The 20,941-nt window shown below is 43.7% G+C and overlaps 1 protein-coding gene across 1 annotated transcript in view; it reads left to right on the top strand.

Annotated features, from left to right (window-relative positions):
* Positions 1-540: 540 nt before the first annotated feature.
* The window catches only part of gtf3c2 (general transcription factor IIIC, polypeptide 2, beta), a 36,859-nt gene continuing 16,458 nt past the window's right edge, over positions 541-20,941 (top strand). The window contains exons 1-12 of the mRNA XM_056294200.1: positions 541-753; positions 2,192-2,268; positions 2,473-2,587; positions 9,995-10,544; positions 11,224-11,375; positions 12,412-12,614; positions 12,927-13,021; positions 15,291-15,368; positions 15,769-15,873; positions 17,286-17,513; positions 18,088-18,199; positions 18,414-18,531. Coding sequence (XP_056150175.1) covers positions 2,263-2,268; positions 2,473-2,587; positions 9,995-10,544; positions 11,224-11,375; positions 12,412-12,614; positions 12,927-13,021; positions 15,291-15,368; positions 15,769-15,873; positions 17,286-17,513; positions 18,088-18,199; positions 18,414-18,531 — 1,762 coding nt within the window. The 5' untranslated portion in view covers positions 541-753; positions 2,192-2,262. The remainder of the gene's footprint in view (positions 754-2,191; positions 2,269-2,472; positions 2,588-9,994; positions 10,545-11,223; positions 11,376-12,411; positions 12,615-12,926; positions 13,022-15,290; positions 15,369-15,768; positions 15,874-17,285; positions 17,514-18,087; positions 18,200-18,413; positions 18,532-20,941) is intronic.

Here is a 20,941-nt window from a genome sequence, read left to right as displayed (position 1 = left end):
GGAATGTTTGCAATCACAGCATTTTAAGATGGTGACAGATGTAGCACCACCCCTCCCCCCACGGTTCAGGGATGGTCCTTCCCTCTTTACATAAGACGGCCTCTTTGACCCCCCCGTTCAAACCAGCGTACACGTATGCAGCGGTGGCTGAATGACGCTAGAGGACAGACTTGAGCAGCATCGCTCCCGCCGCGACCTCATGGCGTTGACGAGTAAGAGCACATGCGTTCCGTGTGTATGTAGGTGAATAGTGAAAACTAAAATAACGGAGTACATTTTGCTTTCTGGGAACAACTTCACCTCGGATTTTCAAAGATGTTTTACGACATTCTTCTTCTGTGTGTGATACTCGTCACACTTGTCGTCGGGATTTAGTGCATCTGGGGATTCGATCCCTCGATGGTAGGGATCAACCATGTATTTACCAAATGTATTTATCAACCAGCGCGACAGAGCAAAATATCTGATGCGGTGACCGCTGAGAGACAGGGGACAGGCCGAAAGAAGAACCAGCGCGACAGGAGCGCAATGTGTTCGGGGCAAGCCCCCCCCAACAACTACCCTCGATGTAACCGCGGTTCAGAAGCTCATTTATACTGGTGGCGGGGACAGACCGGAGCGCCATTTCTGTTGACTGTAAATAACATAGATATACGGCGTGTCCCCTGCTGAGATCCTGAACAGCTGATATAGGCTGGATTTCATCTTGTGCACGCCGAAACGTTATTTGTTAAAAGGGTCCCACATGGTCCGGTAGGTGCATCGCTGCGTTTATCTGATATTTGACACAAGTCGGGTCTTTGCGACAGAGTCCGTAAAGTGGAACGGGGGGATTCGATCTTGTTTGTGGCCGAAGCCGAGGCCGTGTTTCAAAACGAGGCTGCTGGGCTTGCGCCACCGTCGTGGAAGAACGACGAGCTGTTTCTTCTAATATCAAACATTTCGTGTGAAAAAAAATATTCATTATCACTATTATACCCAGATATGACGGTGATGTGGCAGGTATTTAAATGTTCCCTAAGGTAGTCGTAGATGCCGTAGAGTCCATAGCCTGTCCGGCTGGTTAGCTGTGTTATGTGGCTACGTAAAACTGCTCGGATAACGGAGAAGAGAACCCACCGTCTTCACACCGGTTCGAGTCGAGCAATCCGTCGGTGTGTTGTGGCGCTTCGTTCCGGCCATGCCGTTTGTTTTCAGCCGGGCGGCCAACCACGTATTTCGCTAACTCCAGTCTTGCAGCGGCCTGTCGGCTATACTATTTAAACAGCGCAGTTCGCAGTTCGTTTGCACACACATGGAGTTCGACCCCGGTTTCGTGGCTGTCTTGTGTATTTAACAGAATGACAACACCACACTCTTTAGCGTCGGGCGGCACGGTGGCCCAGCGGTTAGCGCTGTCGCCTCACAGCAAGACGGTCCTGGGTTCGAACCCCGGGGTTGTCCAACCTTGGGGGGGTCATCCCAGGTCGTCCTCAGTTTGCATGTTCTCCCCGTGTCTATGGCGGGTTTTCTCCGGGTGCTCCGGTTTCCCTCGCCATCAACAGAAACATGCGTGTTGGGGTTTATACTCCTGTCTGTGCCCCTGACCGAGGCAATGCGAAAATAACTGGAGCTGGTCCCCGGGCGCAGCAGCCCACTGCTCCCAGCTATACACAGATCACAGCTAGGATGGGTTCATTTGCATTACATGAATTTCCCCAGGGGATTTCCAAAGGAAGCTTAAATTTATATATATATATATATATATATATATATATATATATATATATATATATATATACACACACATGGATTGACTATATACAGGTGAAATGAGAAGTGATTAAGTGCAAATGGTGCAGAGATACCAATTACAATGGTATCTTACAATCAATGGTATCTTACAGCATTAAGTGAAAGTGCACAGATGAAATGAAGGTAACGATTAAAATGAAAACAAACAATAGATAAAGATACAAATGTAAAGCTTAATAGAATAGAGTTCAGTCGATATAAATGATTAGTGGTGTGGTGGTCTTTCCTGTTGCCGAGCCCCCATTCCTCAGTTGTCATCTATCCATAAAGCCCATGAGCGAGACACTCATTGACCACCATCAACCTGCGCTTTTACTATACACTAAATAAAACTTACAGCACATCCCTTATTCGCTATTATCTCTAACTTCCTATTTACAATATCATGTCTTCCCAGCAGGTTGTGTTGTTTGTTGATATCGACTCCACTTTGAGCCGTCAGCAGCACGTCCGGACAAACCAGAAAACATGGAGGTCTGCCTCAGTATGATTTTTTTTTAAAATTTTTTACCTTTACTGTTACATCGTTCATGTTACAGCTTTACTTGTGTAACATCCAGTACCTTCGATTTTGTGCTCTTAGGGCATTTTGTAAAGTTCAGTATAAGGACTGACTGTTTAATAAAAGTATTATTAGAGTAGTTAACACTTGTGTTGTCTGTTTTCATCTGACCACAGAACGTACTGCTGAATGAGAATGATGATGTTGAGACCCACGAGGAGGCTTCCCATGAGACAAACGCTGCACAAGAACCAAACGATGAGCCTGCAGTGGCATTAGCTTCAGAACAAGGTACACTGGTGTTTACATCACAAGATGTGAAGGTTGTTACACCCACTGAATCATCAACATAAATTAGTTCAGTCTGAGACTTAAACAACAGTAACTATAGAAATAATTAATATAATTAGAACAATCATTTTAACTATCTTTTGCCTCCTGACCATTAAACAGACACTAAATCAGCTATTTATTATAAACACTATCTCCTTATGACTTTTATAGAGTAGACAAAATAGACCACATAATTAATTATTGAAACATATACTACATGGCAAAAAGTAGTGTGGACATCTGAACATCACACCCATATGTGCTTGTTAAACACCTCATTCCAAATCCATGGGTGTTAATATAGAGTTGGTCCCCCTTTTGCTGCTATAACAGCCTCCAGTCTTCTGGGAAGGCTTTCTACTAGATTATGGGACATGGTTGCGGGAATTCACTCCCATTCAGACACAAGAGCATTAGTGAGGTGGGGCATTTATGTTGGGGAGAAGGCCTGGCTCACAGTCGGCGTTCCAATTCATCCCAAAGGTGTTGGATGGGGTTGAGGTCAGGGCTCTGTGCAGGCCAGTCAAGTTCCTCCACACCAAACTTGAGAAACCATGTCTTTATGGACCTTGTTTTTTGCCCAGGGGCATTGTCATGCTGAAACAGGAAAGGCTGTTGTCCAAACTTTCACCACAAAGTTGGAAACACACAATTCTCTAGAATGCAGGGCTCTAACCTAACTATTTTCAAAAGGGGTTCATGTGCTCTTGAATGAAAAGAGAAAAAAAAAGGAGCATAGTGAAAAATGTTCAAATAGCAGAGTTTTTTTTTAACAAAGAATTGATTACACACATATTTTTACTGTGCATGTGTGTGTGTGTGCTACTTCTCCTTGTGTGCAATCATGATGTGAAAACCACTGAAGGACTATGAAAGTGGAAGACCCTAGCATCTAGACACGAGGCATTCATTCATTCATTTATTTATCTTCAGCCTCTTCTCCGGGGTAGGGTCGTGGTGGCAGAAAGCTAAGTAGGGCACCCCAGACGTCCCTGTCCCCAGCAACGCCCTCCAGCTCCTCCTGGGGGATCCCAAGGTGTTCCCAGGCCAGAGTGGACATGTAGTCCCTCCAGCGAGTTCTGGGTCTACCCTGGGGTCTCCTCCCAGTTGGCCGTGCCCAGTAAACCTCCAAAGGCATTAGGCAATGGCCTTAAAATATTGAAAACATTGACATAGCTTTTTAAAACAATGAAATGTTGAAACACAGCTTTTTAAATAAATAAGATATTGTGAGAGTTTTTCCAAAACATTTGAGAGTTTCTTTTAACATTGAAGCACTGCAAACTTTATGAAATATTGGAACAGTTTTTAAAATATTCACACTGCATTTTAACAGACATATTGGTTCTGCAATAGAGGTTTTTTTTCCCTCACTCTGGGTGTGTGTGTGTGCGCGCACATGCGTGTGCGTGTGCGTGCGTGTACTAAGGGGCACACATCTGTGCAATAGTACATACCACCAAAATCACACATTAGTCCATGTCTACTAGATGCAAAGGGTATCTACGTTGGCCGTCTGACCGCTCAGCCAGCGGTCCACGGCAGCAGTGGGATTGAACTCCACCATGTTGGCCGCCTCATGTAAACCTTGCAAAGCCTCGTTAGTTAAAGCTTGCAAATCCCCCTCGCTGGGTTCCTCTTTCTCCTCGTCTCTTTTCCTCGCAAAGTAAAAATGAACGGGCTTCATTTTTAGCAATGCATTTGCGATACTTTTTAAACACGTCTTTCCCTGACTGACTACAGTAGGTTGTAATCTTTACTCACTCACTGTACTCGTAAATTATTTTTCCGGTTCGCACATATCTAATTTTAGGGGCAAATGTGAGTAAAATACTCCCACTGTAGAGCCTTGGAATGTCCTGGTATGCTGTAGCGTTAAGATTTCCCTTCGCTGAAATTAAGGCGCCTAGCCCAAACCATGAAAAACTGCCCCAGACCATTATTCCTCCTCCACCAAACTTCACAGTTTGCACTATACAGTTTGACAGGTAGTGTTCTCCTGGAGTCTGCCAAACTCAGATTTGTTCGTCAGACTGTCAGATAGTGCAGAGTGATTCATCGCTCCAGAGTCCAGTGGCGGTGTGCTTTACACCACTCCAGATGTTGCTTGCCGTTGTGCATGGTCATGTTAGGCTTGTGTGTGTTTGCTTGGCCATGGAAACCCCTTTCATGAAGCTCCAGATGAATAGTTCTTGTGCTGACGTTGCTTCCAGAGGCAGTTTGGAACTCAGTAGTGCGTCTTGCAACCGAGGACAGACGTTTTGTTAAAGATTATTTTTTGGTATTTTCTGCTTTTATATGATAACGATAGTAGAGAGAGAGAGACAGGGGATGACATGCAGCAAAGGCCCCGGGCCGGATTTGAACCCAGACCGCTGCTGTTAGGACTCAGCCTTATGTGGTACGCACTCTACCAGGTGAGCCACCGGGGCGTCCCGGGCAGATGTTTTTTACATGCATCAGCACTTGGTGGTCGTGTTCTGTGGTCTTGTGTGTCCTACCTCTTCATGGCTGAGCCTTCGTTACTCCGAGACGTTTCCACTTCACAATAACAGACGTACAGTTGACCAGGGCAGATCTAGCAGGGCAGAAATTTGACCAACTGACTTGTTGGCAAGGTTGCATCTTATGACTGCCACTTTGAAAGTCACTGAGCTCTTCAGTACGACTCATTCTACTGCCAATGTTTGTCTATAGAGATCTCATTGCTGTGTGCTTGATGTTATACATCTACCAGTAATGGATGTGGCTGAAATAGCCAAATCCATTTATTAGAAGGGGTGTCCGCATACTTTCGGGTATATATTACCGACAATGCTGTAAAACCTATGCCCAGGCTAATATGTTGCTTCGGAAGTTCTCTATGTGCTCTGTTGATGTCAAGTGTTCATTGTTTAGAGCTTATGTAACACCTCTGTATACAGCCAGTCTCTGGTCTTCTTACAGGAAGAGAAGTATGCAGAGGCTCAGAGTAGCTTACAATGATGCTATGAGGCTGTTGCTTCATGTCCCCAGATGGCATAGTGCCAGTCAGTTGTTTATGTCCTCAGATGTGCCTACATGTGATGTACTTGTAAGACGGCTAATGTATAATTTTATGTGTCGCCTGGATGTGTTCGAGAACTGCATCATAAAGGCTCTAACCAGCCCTATGAAAAGCTCCTATCGGTTCACATCCAGACTTAAAAAGCACTGGCAAGCACTGTATCTGTTATGAACTGACTGTGTTGTACGGTGCGTGTGTGGACACCTCACATGTTGTGTGTGTGTGTGTGTGTGTGTGTGTGTGTGTGCATGCTTGTGGAGTGTAGTGTGTCATGTAGGCTTAAATGTTTTTTTTTTTTTTTTTTTAATTGTATTGTTTTATTTTATTGTATTGTTGCTTGTATGCTATGGACCGACTGTGTGTCCAAAATAAAGATTATTATTATTTATATAACCATATTCATATAACCATGGGAAGAAAAATTACGTTTTTAAGATTAGTGAGTAGTTGAACCAGTGGCCAAGTTAAAAGTAATGACAAACTTATTGCATATTTAGATAGCTACTTAAAATAAACTTAAATAACTAAAATAAGTTTAAAGAAAAACAACAAACAAACAAGAAAACGCAGGAGCTGCAATCGACAGGCTGCCGCTCATCATGGTGCCGGAGGTAATGAGTGACGTAAGTTTAACAGTTGGTGCTGTTCAAAAATATTTGAAATTCAGCTATAGTTACAAGCTGAAACAAGCAGAACAAGGCTGCCGAGAGGAGGTGGTCTTTGTGCTCAGGGCTGGTTCATTTGCAGTGAGAAATCAATCGAAGTGGATCAGTTCATTGCATGCGCCCTGGCCCATCAGTACTAACCATATCCCACGGTGTCATGATGCAGCAACATGCCTTCTTGTCACATGAAATAACACATTCGCAATACATTACCACGCTTTTCTCTCAAATCACATGTTCTGTTCATTCACTGAACACTGGTAAACAAACCACAAAACAGCAACTACTCGAATCCCCAAAGTCAAGGCAACTTGTTTGTGAAGACAAAAGCTACAAAGCAACAGCAGTCTACCAACACGGGGATTGCCAGTTCGAATCCCCGTGTTACCTCCAGCTTGGTCGGGCCTCTCTACAGACACAATTGGCCATGTCTGCGGGTGGGAAGCTGGATGTGGGTACGTGTCCTTGTCGCTGCACTAGCGCCTCCTCTGGTCGGTCGGGGCGCCTGTTCGGGGGGGGGGACTGGGGGGAATAGCGTGATCCTCCCACGTGCTACGTCCCTTTGGCGAAATGCCTCACTGTCTAAGTGAAAAGAAGTGGCTGGCTACTCCACATGTATCGGAGGAGGCACTTGGTCGTCTGCAGCCCTCCCCGGATCGGCAGAAGGGGTGGAGCAGCGACTGGGACAGCTTGGAAGAGTCGGGTAATTGGCCGAATAAAATTGAGGAGAAAAAGGGGGAAAAATCAGAAGAAAAAAAACAACAGCCGTCTCGCCTCCTGTTCTGTCCTGCTTGATTGTGTTGAGATATGCAGCTACAGATAAGCTAATAACGAGAATCTGTTGAAATTATATGTTAAGGTATCAACTTTAAGGTACAGACGATAGTATCAATAAAAGGATTCCAAACTATGCCTAGACTTATACCCAGTCACTAGAATGACTGCGTCCTGGTTTTTGGTTAATACAATTTACATAGACTAGGCTCATTTAGGGAGTAAAACTGTTGGCTTTTTGTCATAGGTATCTTAATACCTTGTTTGTATTTTAAAGGAGACTTTGTATGAACAAGTGTTTCAGCAAACGTTGAATTCTATTTATTATAAGCGATAACATTTCTTGTATATAGCAAAATGAGAAGCAGCCAGGACGTGGTCTTAGGTAGTGGAAGTTGCCCTCTCTATAGCTTTTGTGCTGGCTAACTTCGGATAGGAATCTTGAAGAGAACCTGGCATCTTGGAAGCCACCAGTAAAATGGGGAAAGGTCTGCTGTTTGACATGAAGGTCAAGTTAAACCTCTGGATCTGGGGTGGAAGGACCTGGGAACTTGGGACGGAAATGAGGGAGGAGAACTTGTGGAATTTGGAGGAGTATTTTGGACAACTCTGGATGCAGGTAAAAGAATTTGCATCCCTGGAAGAAAGGGAGCAGGAGAGACTTAATATCTGTGGAAACTCAGGCGGACAAACATGGGAACTGAATGAAGCAAGGAATCTAGCATCTTGGATATAAAGGAGGGGAACTCAGACATCTCCTGGAGGAGAGTGGAGGGAACTCTGTATATCAAAGAGGAAAATGGACAAGGTCCTTTATCTCTTTGTGGGAGTAGAGAAAAAAATCCTGCATTCCTGTCTTGGAAAGACATTGAACACTCATGTTTGGCTCGTTTGGAAGAGGAGGATCAACTCTCATTAGGGTTGGAAATGGAGTGTTTTTCAGGCAAGGATTTTTACAGTTCCCTAAGTAATGTCTTTTGCTTGGTCATCTTTCTGTTAAATTTTGTCTCTGTGCCCCTGGCAAGGACTTTTGAACCCCCCTCATTCACATCCTCATTCAAATTATGAATTAGAATTTTCCTGTGGCAACGGTGTAATGAATGCCAACTTTTTCTATTTATCAGTGTCTGTACCAATATGGATATAATTGGGATATTCTGCTGTGGGATCAAGAAAATAGGGCTAATTGTGCACTGGGATATTTTTTCATTTGTCCTGACTGCAAAAATATTTAGTGACCACAAGTGCTTTCTTTGGCTTCAAGCAATGTGGCAAGGGAGTTGAATTACAAGTAAGAGAATAATGTCCTTTGTTTGGACAAAGAGAAGCTTAGGCTGGATTCACACAGAGTCAGGCAATGCGACACCAGAATGCAGCGGTGTGGGCATGTCACTACATGGCCCATTGCGATCAGTGATCACTGGGATGGGCCGTCACAGTGATCCTGGCCCACGTGGGCATCTTCAGTCTGATCACCAGCTTACGTGATTGGCCACCGCAGCGTGAATCTAACTCAACTTTCTTGCCAAACGTCACTATGTTGTGGTTTTTTGTTTTTTGTTTTTTTTAATTTCCCCCCTTTTTCTTCCAATTGTATTTGGCCAATTACCCCTCTCTTCCGAGCCGCCTCAGTCGCTGCTCGACCCCTCTACTGAGCCGGGGAGGGCTGCAGACTACCACATGCCTCCTCCGATACATATGGAGTGGCCAGCCGCTTCTTTTCACCTGACATTGAAGAGTTTCACCAGCGGGACGTAGCACGTGGGATGATCACGCTATTCCCCCCCAGTTCCCCCCCGAAATGGAGCCCCAACCGACCAGGGGGAGGCATTAGTGCAGGCAGGACACATACCCACGTCTAGCTTCCCACCCGCAGATACGACCAATTGTGTCTGTAGGGATGCCCGACCAAGCCGGAGGTAATATGGGGATTTGAACTGGCAATCCCTGTGTTTGTAGGGCAACGGAATAGACCGCCATGCCATCCGAATGCCCCACTGTGGGTTTTTTTTTTTTTTTGCGGAACCACACACTACCCTCATTCAAAATGAATGGGAGAACTTCCTTTTTGTGATGCATTGCCTGATTCTGTCTGAATCCGGTCTTAGAGCTTGGTTATTTACTATTTCTTTTGGTACAGTGATAGACTGTACCAAAAATGTAGTCCTTATGTGTCACCTTGGCAATTGCTTTTCACTGTTGCTATCAATTGTGGTAGGGCTCAAGAACTTTTTTCGCTCAACATTGACTGTAATTTAATATATTAATTTATAGAAAAATGTACAATGCTGGGTCACAGCAAGAGGGTCCAGGGTTTAATCCCAGCCCTCCATCACTGAGTTTGCAAGTTCTGTTTTCATGTTGGTTTTCTCCAGGTACTCGGGTTTCCTTCCACCATATAGGATTTACAGGTTTACGGGTTGGGCGAGTCAGAAGTTCTAAATTGCTTTTAGGTTTGCAGATGTGTGTGAGTGATTTGTGTTGATCCTGTGATGGAATAATGATGGCGGGTTGTCTTCCCGCCGTCTGCCGAATGCATGCTTGAGATAGCATCCTGCACCCCTTAACACTGTGTCCAATTAAACTTTTTGTCTAAAACGTAAAATGTGTCTTTAGGAGCTTTCTTTTTTTCTCATACTATTTTATTTTTAGAAGGACCTGTTGTTTTCCATAACTAGGTTTTGTTAATAAAATTGGAAACATGAAAGGGATGACACAAAAGCAGACCATAATTAAATTTGATTTTAGTCTAGGGTTGGCACATGGTTCTTAAGTTGGGAGTTGTAACTTCAGAATTAGGTTGGGACATTGTTTTAATTGATTTCAGCCCTCAGCATAACTCAAATGATGAAGAATAATAATTTCACACTCTCCTCGCAGGGCAAGAGCGGCCGACTGAAAAGTTGTTGGATTTAACCCCCAGCTCTGGGGGGCGACTAAGAAGGAAAAATCCCAAATATTTAGACTACGAAAAAGAGCTCTGCAAGAAACAACCCAGAAAAACTCCTGTCAAAAAGAGTTCACAGAACGGGGAAACACCAGGAAAAACCCCAGCAAAGAGGGGTCGACCAAAGAAAGTTGCAGCACCTGAAGCAGATCAGGACCAAGAGGAAATCAACACACCGCCCCATAAATCAGAGAAAGCACCCAAAAAACGCCGTGTGGGCAAGAAGACTCGAATAAAGAAAACTGCAAAAAAATCTCCTGCCAAAGGAGATGGTAAGTTAACAGTGGAGATTGGTTGTGTAGAGTCAGAGCAGCAAGAAACGGAGCCAAAGAAGCCCAAGAGAAAGTATGTGAAGAAGCAGGTGGTACAGAAAGAGGCACCAGCTGAAAGTACAGCCGTTCAGGAGGACCAAGAAGATACCCCCATTGCAACTGAAGTTGAGACTACTCCTGGTGGCCGTCCTAGGAGAAGTGCCGCTAAAGCGTAGGTCACATTTAGTCTGCCACTACATTCTGTTTTTATTTAAGCATTAAGAGAAGACTATTTTACTCGTTGCTTCCTAGCAATAGAATATCACGCCATTATTATTGTAATGGTGTCTGTGTGTGTGGGCTGTGGGCATAAAAATGGCAGTCATCTTGTTTGACAGTCATTCTTGCCACAATGCAAAATATTCAAAGATCAGTCTTCTTCATCTAAAAAAATGCTTTGTACCCATTTCACCTTGGACCAGGCTGGAATTACCAAATGACATCAGTCAAAGTGGCTGCCATTTTTATAGTCGTTCCACAGTCTCCTCAACCCCAATAGTGCTGAATGCTGCTGAAGCTATTATTAATGTACAGACGATTTGGTCTACTTACCTTACTATAAACATTGTGATGGAGTCAGTGGAATGCTTTTGACTTCTCCCCGGTTGAGACAGCAGGCGAGACCGGAGTAGGAGAGAGCAGCAGTTCATATATCAGGAAGAAGCACATTGCCCCAAAGACCAAAGCTGTCTGCCTTTGAGTAGCCCTTAGCATACATCAGTCAAAAACCACTAGTCATTCTCACATCAGACCTCGGTCACAACCTAATTCACACCTACAAGTGTTTTACATAAGTTCTGAATGGTAACCATTGTCATTTAAAAAGTGATCCAATGTCTGAATTTATCTAGGGCAATTAAGTACCTTCAATCCTTGGCAAAAGAGGCACATGATGCACATGGCCATCTTAACAGTTCAGGATCACAGCCGGATTCCAGCAATGAGAGCCCAAGCCCAGATCCACCGCCAGCCTCAGGACAGAAAAGTCCAAAAGCTGTTAAAGGTAAAGTAGAAACACTGCTTAACATTTTTTCTTGTTTTTTTTTTTACATACAGGTCTTGATGATTTTAGGTTTAATTCAGGTAGATACATAACTGTGTCTCATGAAGTGGCAGACCCACTTTGATTTCATAAATTTGTATAATTGTGGTACAGAATTGTCCTCAACTGTTGGACTGTACGGCACATTTTTTCCCAGCCACCGTCAGCATACGTTGTATTCAACATTGACATGTACCTTCAAAAGCTCCTTGTGAAAAGAATTGTTGAATTTTGAAATTCAATAATCATCAGGGTAGAATTTAATGTTCAAAATATTTAAACCTAGTTTTAATTTATATAGGTTTGTCCAAAGAATGTGAGTAGATGTATGTGTGCCTGCATGCCCCATATCTTTTGTATTTTTGATTTGGAAATTTAATACTTTTGTAAAATTTGAGTGGTGGGGCATCCAGGTAGCGTAGCGGTCTATTCCGCTGCCTACCAACACAGAGATCGCAGGATTGAATCCCCGTGTTTCCTCCGGCTTGGTCGGGTGTCCCTACAGACACAATTTGCCGTGTCTGCGGGTGGGAAGCCAGATTTGGGTATGTGTCCTGGTCGCTGCACTAGCGCTTCCTCTGGTTGGTCAGGGTGCCTGTTCGGGGGGGGGAATAGCGTGATCCTCCCATATGCTTCGTCCCCCTGGTGAAACTTGTCAGGTGAAAAGAAGCGGCTGGCGACTCCACATGTATCAAAGGAAGCATGTGGTAGTCTGCAGCCCTCCCCGGATTGGCAGAGGGAGTGAAGCAGCGACTGGGACAGCTCGAAAGAGTGGGGTAATTGGCCCAGTACAATTTTCTTTCCAAAACCTTTCATAAACATCTACAGAAACTTATTGGAAATGCAACTTGCTTCTCATGCAAGTACTTCTTAATCTGTGCATACATTTGCAACAACTGTGACTAGATAAAAAAAAGTGAATTAAATCACCATTTTCACTTATGATAGGAATTCAAATCTTTATATTCTCTGATGTAATTTTTTTTAAATTTTGCAGCAAGAGGTAGGAGAAAAAAGAAAAAGCATCCTGGCTTTGAAAGTGATAATCTTGCAGAAGATGAGGACTTTGTTCCAGATGACGAAGAGCAGGTTGGGGAGGAGATGGAGGAAGAAGAGGAACGGGAGTCAGAATGGGAATCAGACCCTGAGCACCCCACTGGAAGAAATGCAGCAGCAGCTTCATACGTGAACAGGAGCATTGTTAGTACTTTTTCTTAATTTCATATCACCACAGAGCATGTAAAGCCAGAGTATAATGGCTCCAGACCTTGATCCACTGAGCTGGAATGGTCTGTGGCCTCACATTTGGTTTGTGAGGCTGTGATGTTGTAATCAGTGGTTTGGGTTGGTTTTTGAGAGTTAAAATAGTTGGAAGAGTGAGAGAAATGATGAAGAAATACAAAAAAGTAGGGGAGAAAAAAAGTGCATTTGCTATTTTAGTCCAGAATTTTTATTTTATCCTCTGGTCTTTTTCCTCTTGCCTCTTCCTTTTCCTCTACTATACCCCTACAGCAAGGATATGTGAAACACTATGGAAAAGCTGCAAATGGACTGCCTAACTACATCATGAGAGTTGCAATAGATTCAGCTAAATGCAACAAGAAATTGTGAGTAGCCATTATTTTGTACAAGCACACTGAAGTAGCTCACTATTGAAGTTCAAATTTGGTGGCAAGGGAGCACATTTATGGTGATGGGCTGTAGTTTGTTGCTTTACTTTGTATTCGTGCGCATTGATTTCAATCAGAATAAGCATGTTATTTATGGAGTAATCTAATGTAATCTGAGATACTGTAGATTGATGTACAGATTATCATTAACATTAGTCATAATGTTAATAATAGTCATATTATATATTATTATATTATTATATATATTATTGTATATTAATAGTCATTAGTCATATTAGCTCAACATTAGTCATAATGTTGAGCTGTTCAGCTTCAAATTGAAACGGAATACTTGATATTTAAAGTTAAAATTGTATGCATTTGATTTATTAGTCATTTATAATGACTTTTAGTATCTCATACCTGTTTTCTAAGAACATTATAAGTGAATATTTTAATAAAGTAATAACCCTATAATAAATCTACTTAATGAAAAATACAGTAAGGATTATGATTACTGAGGGTTTAAAAATAGCAAATATTTGACTTTGTCAAGCAGAAATTTCAGCTCTGCTCAACTTTCAAAATTTTCAAAATGGCTTTTATGCAAACTCACAAACTTAATAATACCAAAAGAAAATACCAAAGATAGCAAAGAAAAGGGATATTTTAAGTAGTTTTTTTTTAATATGCCAAGATCCAAATATTACAAATTGAATGTTAAGACCAAGTAAATGCAACTTCACTTTTTCTAAGTTCATATTCAAATCACAAAATTCATCATCAAGAATTGCGCATAACTTCAGTACACATGGTTCAACTTCACTCCTCAAGTGACAAAAGTTTGACTCCATACAGTGTGGTCAGTTTATGGCTCAACCCTTTTCATAGTGTCATCCTTACTCTGTACCGTTCTGATTTGTTCTGATATACTTTCTAGGAAATTCCCAGTTTATTTGAATAAGCACTTATACTAATATAAGTACCTAGTCTGTTTTCTTTTTCTGCCCCTGGAGTTTCTGTTTTCACTCAAGAGCTATAGAGAGGAGACCAACATAAGATCAGGACAGGTTGTATTTGCACAGTGGAAAAAAAAAAAAACACACTTTTACTGCTGCAAGTCTCCATCCTTCAGCACATAAAACTCGCACCCTCCTCACACAGTGCTCACTGTGTGAGGAAGGCTAAGAACATCATAAAAGGGGCATCCGGGTAGTGTAGCGGTCTATTCCATTGCCTACTAACACGGGGATCAGCGATTCAAATCCCCGTATTGATAGGCACGGCACGTTGGTGTTACCTCCAGCTTGGTCAGGCTTCCCGACAGACACAATTTGCCGTGTCTGTGGGTATTTGGGTATGTGTCCTGGTCACTGCATTAGCGCCTGCTCTGGTCGGTCGGGGCACCTGTTCGAAGGGGAGGGGGAACAAGGCAAATGGCATGATCCTCCCATGCGCTACGTCCTCCTCGTGAAACTCCTCACTGTCAGGTGAAAAGAAGCGGCTGGCAACTCCACATGTATCGGAGGAGGCATGTGGTAGTCTGCAGCCCTCCCTGGATCAGCAGAGGGGGTGGAGCAGTGACTGGGACAGCTCGGAAGAGTGGGGTTAATTGGCTGGATACAATTGGGGAGAAAAGGGGAGAAACCCCCCCCCCCCAAAAAAAGAAGAACATCATAAAAGATATTACACACCATGGACACCGTCTGTTTCAGCCCCTCTCATCAGGTAGGCACTTCAGATCAATCTGCACACGCATAAAGAGACTGAAAAACAGCTTCTTGCCCAAAGCTGTGAGAGTAATGAACTCGGGCATATCCTCAGTCCAACGAGACTGATGTGCTGCCACCATTGGGCACATACAACATTTGCTCACATGTCACTTTGAGCCACTTCATATGTCCACTGCACCTTTACTGCATTTTTGCTGATGAGGTTTTTGCACCTCGTAAGTTTTATTTTATCGTTAACTGTATTGTATTTTATACCTATACTGCTTATATTTTGCACTTATCATTGCTCAGACTCTGTACTTTTTATTGCTGATATTTTATATTTCGTATCTCTTTTATGTATGCTCCATTTTGAGGTTGACACATGCAGTTTCGTTGTGCTTGGCACAATGACAATAAAGGTCTTCTTTTTCTTCTTCTTCTTCTCCTCCCCCTCCTCACCACCGGAGGAAAACTGATAATTGTTTTTTTTTTTTTTGCTGCGAGCTGTGTGTCCAGCAATAAGTAATTGTTTTCTGATTGTGTACTCCTAGCCGAGAGGAGCACTGCAGTAGCTGGGTGTTCCCAGAATGGATCCCCTCTGTGAAACACTGGCACATCGTACAAGAAAGGTACTTTGCTTTTTCAATTTGAAATTTTGTGTTTTAAGGTATACAGGTTGTTATAGTTTACCATTGTTGATGATATTTAGCACACACAAGCCAACACATGGCCTGAAATACTGCTTTTGCTGCTATATATTGCATTGTTGCATCAAGTTTGGGGTAGGGACAGCCTACAGCAAACTTCAGATGCTGGATGGCAGCAAAAGAAGGGTTTTCAGCCTGTGTGTTGGCTTATGTGTTTACTAGTGGTTAAAATCTCTAGACTAAAAAACAAAACTGTCTTACTTGCACTTTCAGAAACTTGGACATTTAGCTGTATTTATCACACAAATATATCTCCTTGTATGTGCTGTCTTAATTAGTGATTAATGAAACTTGAATTTATAATTTCATTCATTTTCTCAAGTGACAGAGAGAGGTACTTGCCTCAAGAGCTGCGGTCTGCTGGTTTCAAGGTTTTCAGAGAAGGACTCTGCAAAAAGGAGGCGACACCTATGCAAAGACTCAGCAGGTCAGGATTACTGTTACCCCTTCTCCATGTTTTCAAGAGGAGTCCAAAAAAATCAACTTGAGGTTGAATTAGTGCCTCCCGTAACTTTTCTTAGTGGAATTTAAGCGCAGGGATATAGCTCGTGTATCTTATTTTAACTTGGAAAAACATTCAGTCTTTACTTCCCCTAAATAGTCCCAATACAAATACCCAGAGAGAGGTTTTCAGGTGTTGTTCCCATTTCACTGCCAGTACAAATTTCTTATCAAACGTAACGTGGTGCATTATTGTACGTTTTGCCCCTCCAACCCAAAAATGTTGTATGCTACAGAAGATATTTCTGAAGCATTTGAAAGTTGCCAGTCATTTTGAGGGTTTTATTTGAACTTTTTTTTTAAAAATTTATTTCTGATTTTTCCCTTTTTTCTCCCAATTTAGTGGCCAATTGATCCCTATTTTAATTCAAACACCCACCCTCGTATTGCATGCGTTCGCCAACTGCATCTCTCCGGCCTGCAGTCTCGAAGGAGACACCTCCCCACTGTCGTGACAAGGCGAATCCAAGCCGAACCACTGTTTTTCCGACACACACAGAGACGCATTCACATGACAAACACAAACCGACTCCGCCCCCCTCCCGAAGACAGCGTTGCCAATGATTGCTGCTTCATCGAGTCCGGCCATAGTTGGATCTGACGAGACCGGGGCGCGAACCCCAGTCCCCAGTGGGCAACTGCATTGACACCAAGCCGATGCTTAGACCGCTACGCCACCGCGGACCCTATTTGAACTTTTTTAAAGATCCTATTTCAATTTAGTAATTGTTTTATATACCTTGTTGTGGACCCCACAGATCGGCCTAAGTTGAAGGAAATTGGTGGGGGGGGGGGCTTGTATTTCGGAGAGGGAGCTTCCAACATTATGACCTTGAAAAAGATTTGATGATAAATGGAGTTTAAATTAACTTTGGTTGGTTGTTTGCTTGCGGCACGGTGGCGCAATGGTTAGCACGGTCGCCTCACAACAAGAAGGTCCTGGGTTCGAGCCCTGGGGTAGTCCGACTTTGGGGGTCATCCTGGGTCGTCCTCTGTGTGGAGTTTGCATGTTCTCCCCGTGTCTGCATGGGTTTCCTCAGGGGGCTCAGGGGGCTCCACAGACATGTAGATCAGGTGTATTGGCCATACTAAATTGCCCCAAGCTATGAATTTGTGTGTGTGTGTGTCAGCCCTGTGTGATGGTCTGGCGACCTGTCCAGGGTGTCTCCCCGCCTGCCGCCCAGTGAGAGCTGGGATAGACTCCAGCATCCCCATGGCCCTGAGAGCAGGATAAGTGGTCCGAATAATAGATGGATGGTTGTTTGCTTGAGAGGGTAAACTGCCACAAGAGAACTAACTTCTATGCATTGTGAAACTTCTCCCAATGAAACAAAACAGGTTTGAGAGCTTGCCTGCACATCCAGAGCGTTGGGACATGTTCATGTTTGCTGGTGGGCCGGTCTGGGCCATGGAGTGGTGCCCGACACCAGACGGCATCACAGCCGATCAATATGTAGCTCTGGCCTGCCACCAAAGGATGGACGACCAGCATTTTGCCAACAGGATATATGCGGGGCCTGGCCTCATTCAACTGTGGGACCTAGGCAGACTGGAGTATGACATCAGGTGCAGATCACATGTACACATGTCAGCAATTACATGCACTCAGGCGTACAAACAACACTCAGTTTGGCAGTTTGTTGGATCCCAGGTTGTTTTGTACAGTACATTTGGTTTGAAATGGTCAAAATTGAGGATGATGTTCATTGTAAAGGAAGCTTATGTAAATTATGACACAACCATGTGCAAATGTGTACTCACACCACCACCCTTAAGGTGGTACTTGAGATTCAACCTAACGTAAAGTGTGAAACGTAATACTGTCTAATTGATACTGCATTAAAGCAAAATGTCATAACAGCAGTGTTGAGTAACTACTACACCACACTGGTAACTGTATTAATACTTTGTTTATTTGAAAAGTCGGTACTAGTTACAGAACTTGCATAAGCTTGTATTACTTTTTTAGTAACTACTGATAATCTGCATGTTTTTATCCACATCGCTGTGCGCCTGCTGAGGCTTACTCCACTATTTCCACTAACATTTTATATTCTTCCCTCTCCTCATTTTTCCTTGTTCTTTTTGTCATCTCCTTCTTTCTCTTCCTTTGCTCTCTCCTTTAACCCCCTCTCTGCAGACCGGAGACACCCCCGTCCCTCTCTTACTGCTTGGCCCAGAACAAAGGCTTTGTCTGGCAACTCAAGTGGTGCCCGGCAGGAGCATGGGAGCTACCGACTTGTGAAAGAAAGGTCCATAGAGAAACATACACCATGTACATGCACTCCACTTTTTGTTGATAAGCACTGTTCCAAATACCAACTCAACTACCATTACCGGAGGTGGTAAACACCACCTGTCTGGTATGCTAAGCAGCTAAATACAAACAAGCAAAATTATTTTTTACCAGACCCAGGCTCAACGTCTGTATATCCATAGTGCGGTTATTCTTTCCTCTCCCACCAGGTACCTTTCCTGCCCAGACTGGGTCTCCTTGCAGCAGCCACCTCCACCGGTGTGGTCACCATTTACAGCATGCCCCACCCTGATGTACTGAACAGCAGCAAGATGGTCCCTGATTCCGGTAAGGCTGGTAATAGATATGTAATGCCCCAGCAGGGGGTTGTCAAATGAAATTACTCCAGAGATTAGGTAGTGATTTATAAACGCACCTTACCTCCTAGTTTCCAATCCACAGGGCAAGAATCAGATCTAAAACTTGCGGAGGTGAGAAGTTAAAATGTTACTTATCCAAACCTCAGACAGCCAGTCTGAGGTAAACAAACTACATATGAAAGAAATGGTGTGATTTACTGTGATAGTTTTCTTATTGATGTGTTCCTTTACGGCATAAGGAAAACATGATGTTGTGCACATATCACCCTTCCATTTCTGGGCTTTAATGTGTTATATTCTAAGATCTTATTTTTGCATTTGACCTATTCCTACAAGAAGTTTGCCAGCTAAGTGGTGAGCATATGCGATAGACCAGAATTTATTGTTGTTGCTTCTGTCCAGCAGAGGTCAGAGTTGCCTCTCTAAAAGCTTAGGGCAGCTTGGCTTGTATTTGATTCCCCTTCTGACACTCTCCCGCTATGCTGACCTGTTAAGATCAGGCAAATCTTTCTTATTGTTGTTGAATCAGTTGTTAGTCATTAGTTGAATTAGTCGTGGAGGCCACAGAGAAATGTTCTACTTGGATCTGGAGACGTTCACATCTGTCGTTACTTAATCACCCCCAGACTATTATGTTGTTAAGAGTGAGAGATTCTTGATTCCTGCAGGACCCCTTAACAAACGGCTGCCAAACTCCTTACACACAGAGCCGCCAAAAGTACCAAAACAAATCCCCCCAAAAAATCACTTAATGTGCATTTACACACCAGTGTTAGTTAGCCTACAACTGGGAATGTAACAAGGGCCGACACAAACACTGCAAATCATCACTTTATGTATGTGTGAATGGGGGTGTAGGGGTGGGGTGGGTCCTTGACTCATGCTGTAGGGAGGGAGATAGAAATAGGGTAAGTTGGAGGGAGAAGCACTAGGGGGAACGATGGGGAAGTTAGATGGGAGGGTCGCTCACACACAGTGAGTGGTGTGTGCGTCTGTATTGAAGCCTGGGGACTGTCACTTAATCATCCTGCTTCATACAGCTTGAAAAATGACAGGCATTAACTGTTGCTGTAAATGGGTTTAGACCACTCACTTGTGCGTGCACACACACAACACACACACACACACGCATAAAGGATGGCTGAGCCACTGAACCAAAGCCATCCTTTGGTTCAGTCTATTTGGATCATAGAGCCAACAGCCTCCAGGGTTGTCCTGATAAAAAGTATGAATGAGCTTAATGGTGTGCTCATGGGGGGCATCTATCATAGCGAGCAACTTCAACATGTTGACTAATATGTATGTTTGTGTGTGTGAATGTGTGGGCTGTCTGTAATTTGGTCTGTCTGTGCCTTGGTTTGTTAAGGGTGCCTTTGTGTGTGTTCATAAGTCTCCTGCTGGAATGATGGTACAGGCTAGTCTACTTAAGCATAAAAACATTTTTAGGATTGTAATGAGACATCTCAGAACAGCCGTCCCGGTGAGGCATGCAGCCCTCTGCAAGCTACAGCGGTTTTGAGTGTCGCACACACGCTGCTGGTGTTGGATGGTCATGTGGTGCAAACAGTCATTCATCCATCCATTATCCAAACCGCCAGTCCATCACAGGGCTGACACACACACACACACACACACACACACACACACACACACACACACACACACACACACACACACACACACACACACACCTCGGGGCAAATGCCTCCAAATGATTTTTCTCCCCAGATCCCTGTTGATTCAGCTTAGTGCTACTAGTGAGGGCTGCAGCAGCTGTCCAAAATGTCCCTTTACAGGAGAATTAATTAAGCACACATAACTCAAGCTGCATGCACACACAAGTTTCTTCTCTACTTTATTTCTATGATTTTATCCATACCTTCCTCTGAAGTTCTTTGTAGCATGCTCTGCTAATGTGTGGTACACATACATGTTTGTGCATGCATGCACATACACACATGCGCTTGCACATACAGGCACAGCAGGAGATAAAGGGGCTATTATAGAGGTTCGGATACTACACTTGTCCTCAATGTTTCTTTATCTGTTTTTCTCTCTTCCCTGCCTCATTCAAGGATATATATACTAATTAGGAGTGTCCGGGTAGCGTGGTGGTCTATTTCGTTGCCAGCCAATACGGGGATCGCTGGTTCGAATCCCCATGTTACCTCCGGCTTGGTCAGGTGTCCCTACAGACACAACTGTCTGTGTCTTCAGATGGGAAGCCGGATGTGGGTATGTGTCCTGGTTGCTGCACTAGTGCATCCTCTGGTCAGTCGGGGCGCCTGTTCGGTGGGGAGGGGGAACTGGGGGGAATAGCATGATCCTCCCACGTGCTACGCCCCCCCCCCCGGCGAAACTCCTCACTGTCAGGTGAA

Source organism: Lampris incognitus, chromosome 15, assembly GCF_029633865.1.
Source record: "Lampris incognitus isolate fLamInc1 chromosome 15, fLamInc1.hap2, whole genome shotgun sequence".
In the NCBI taxonomy this organism is placed as follows: Eukaryota; Metazoa; Chordata; class Actinopteri; order Lampriformes; family Lampridae; genus Lampris; species Lampris incognitus.
The sequence above is the reverse complement of the archived record's forward strand: the minus strand, read 5'-3'. Positions and strand labels throughout refer to the sequence as shown.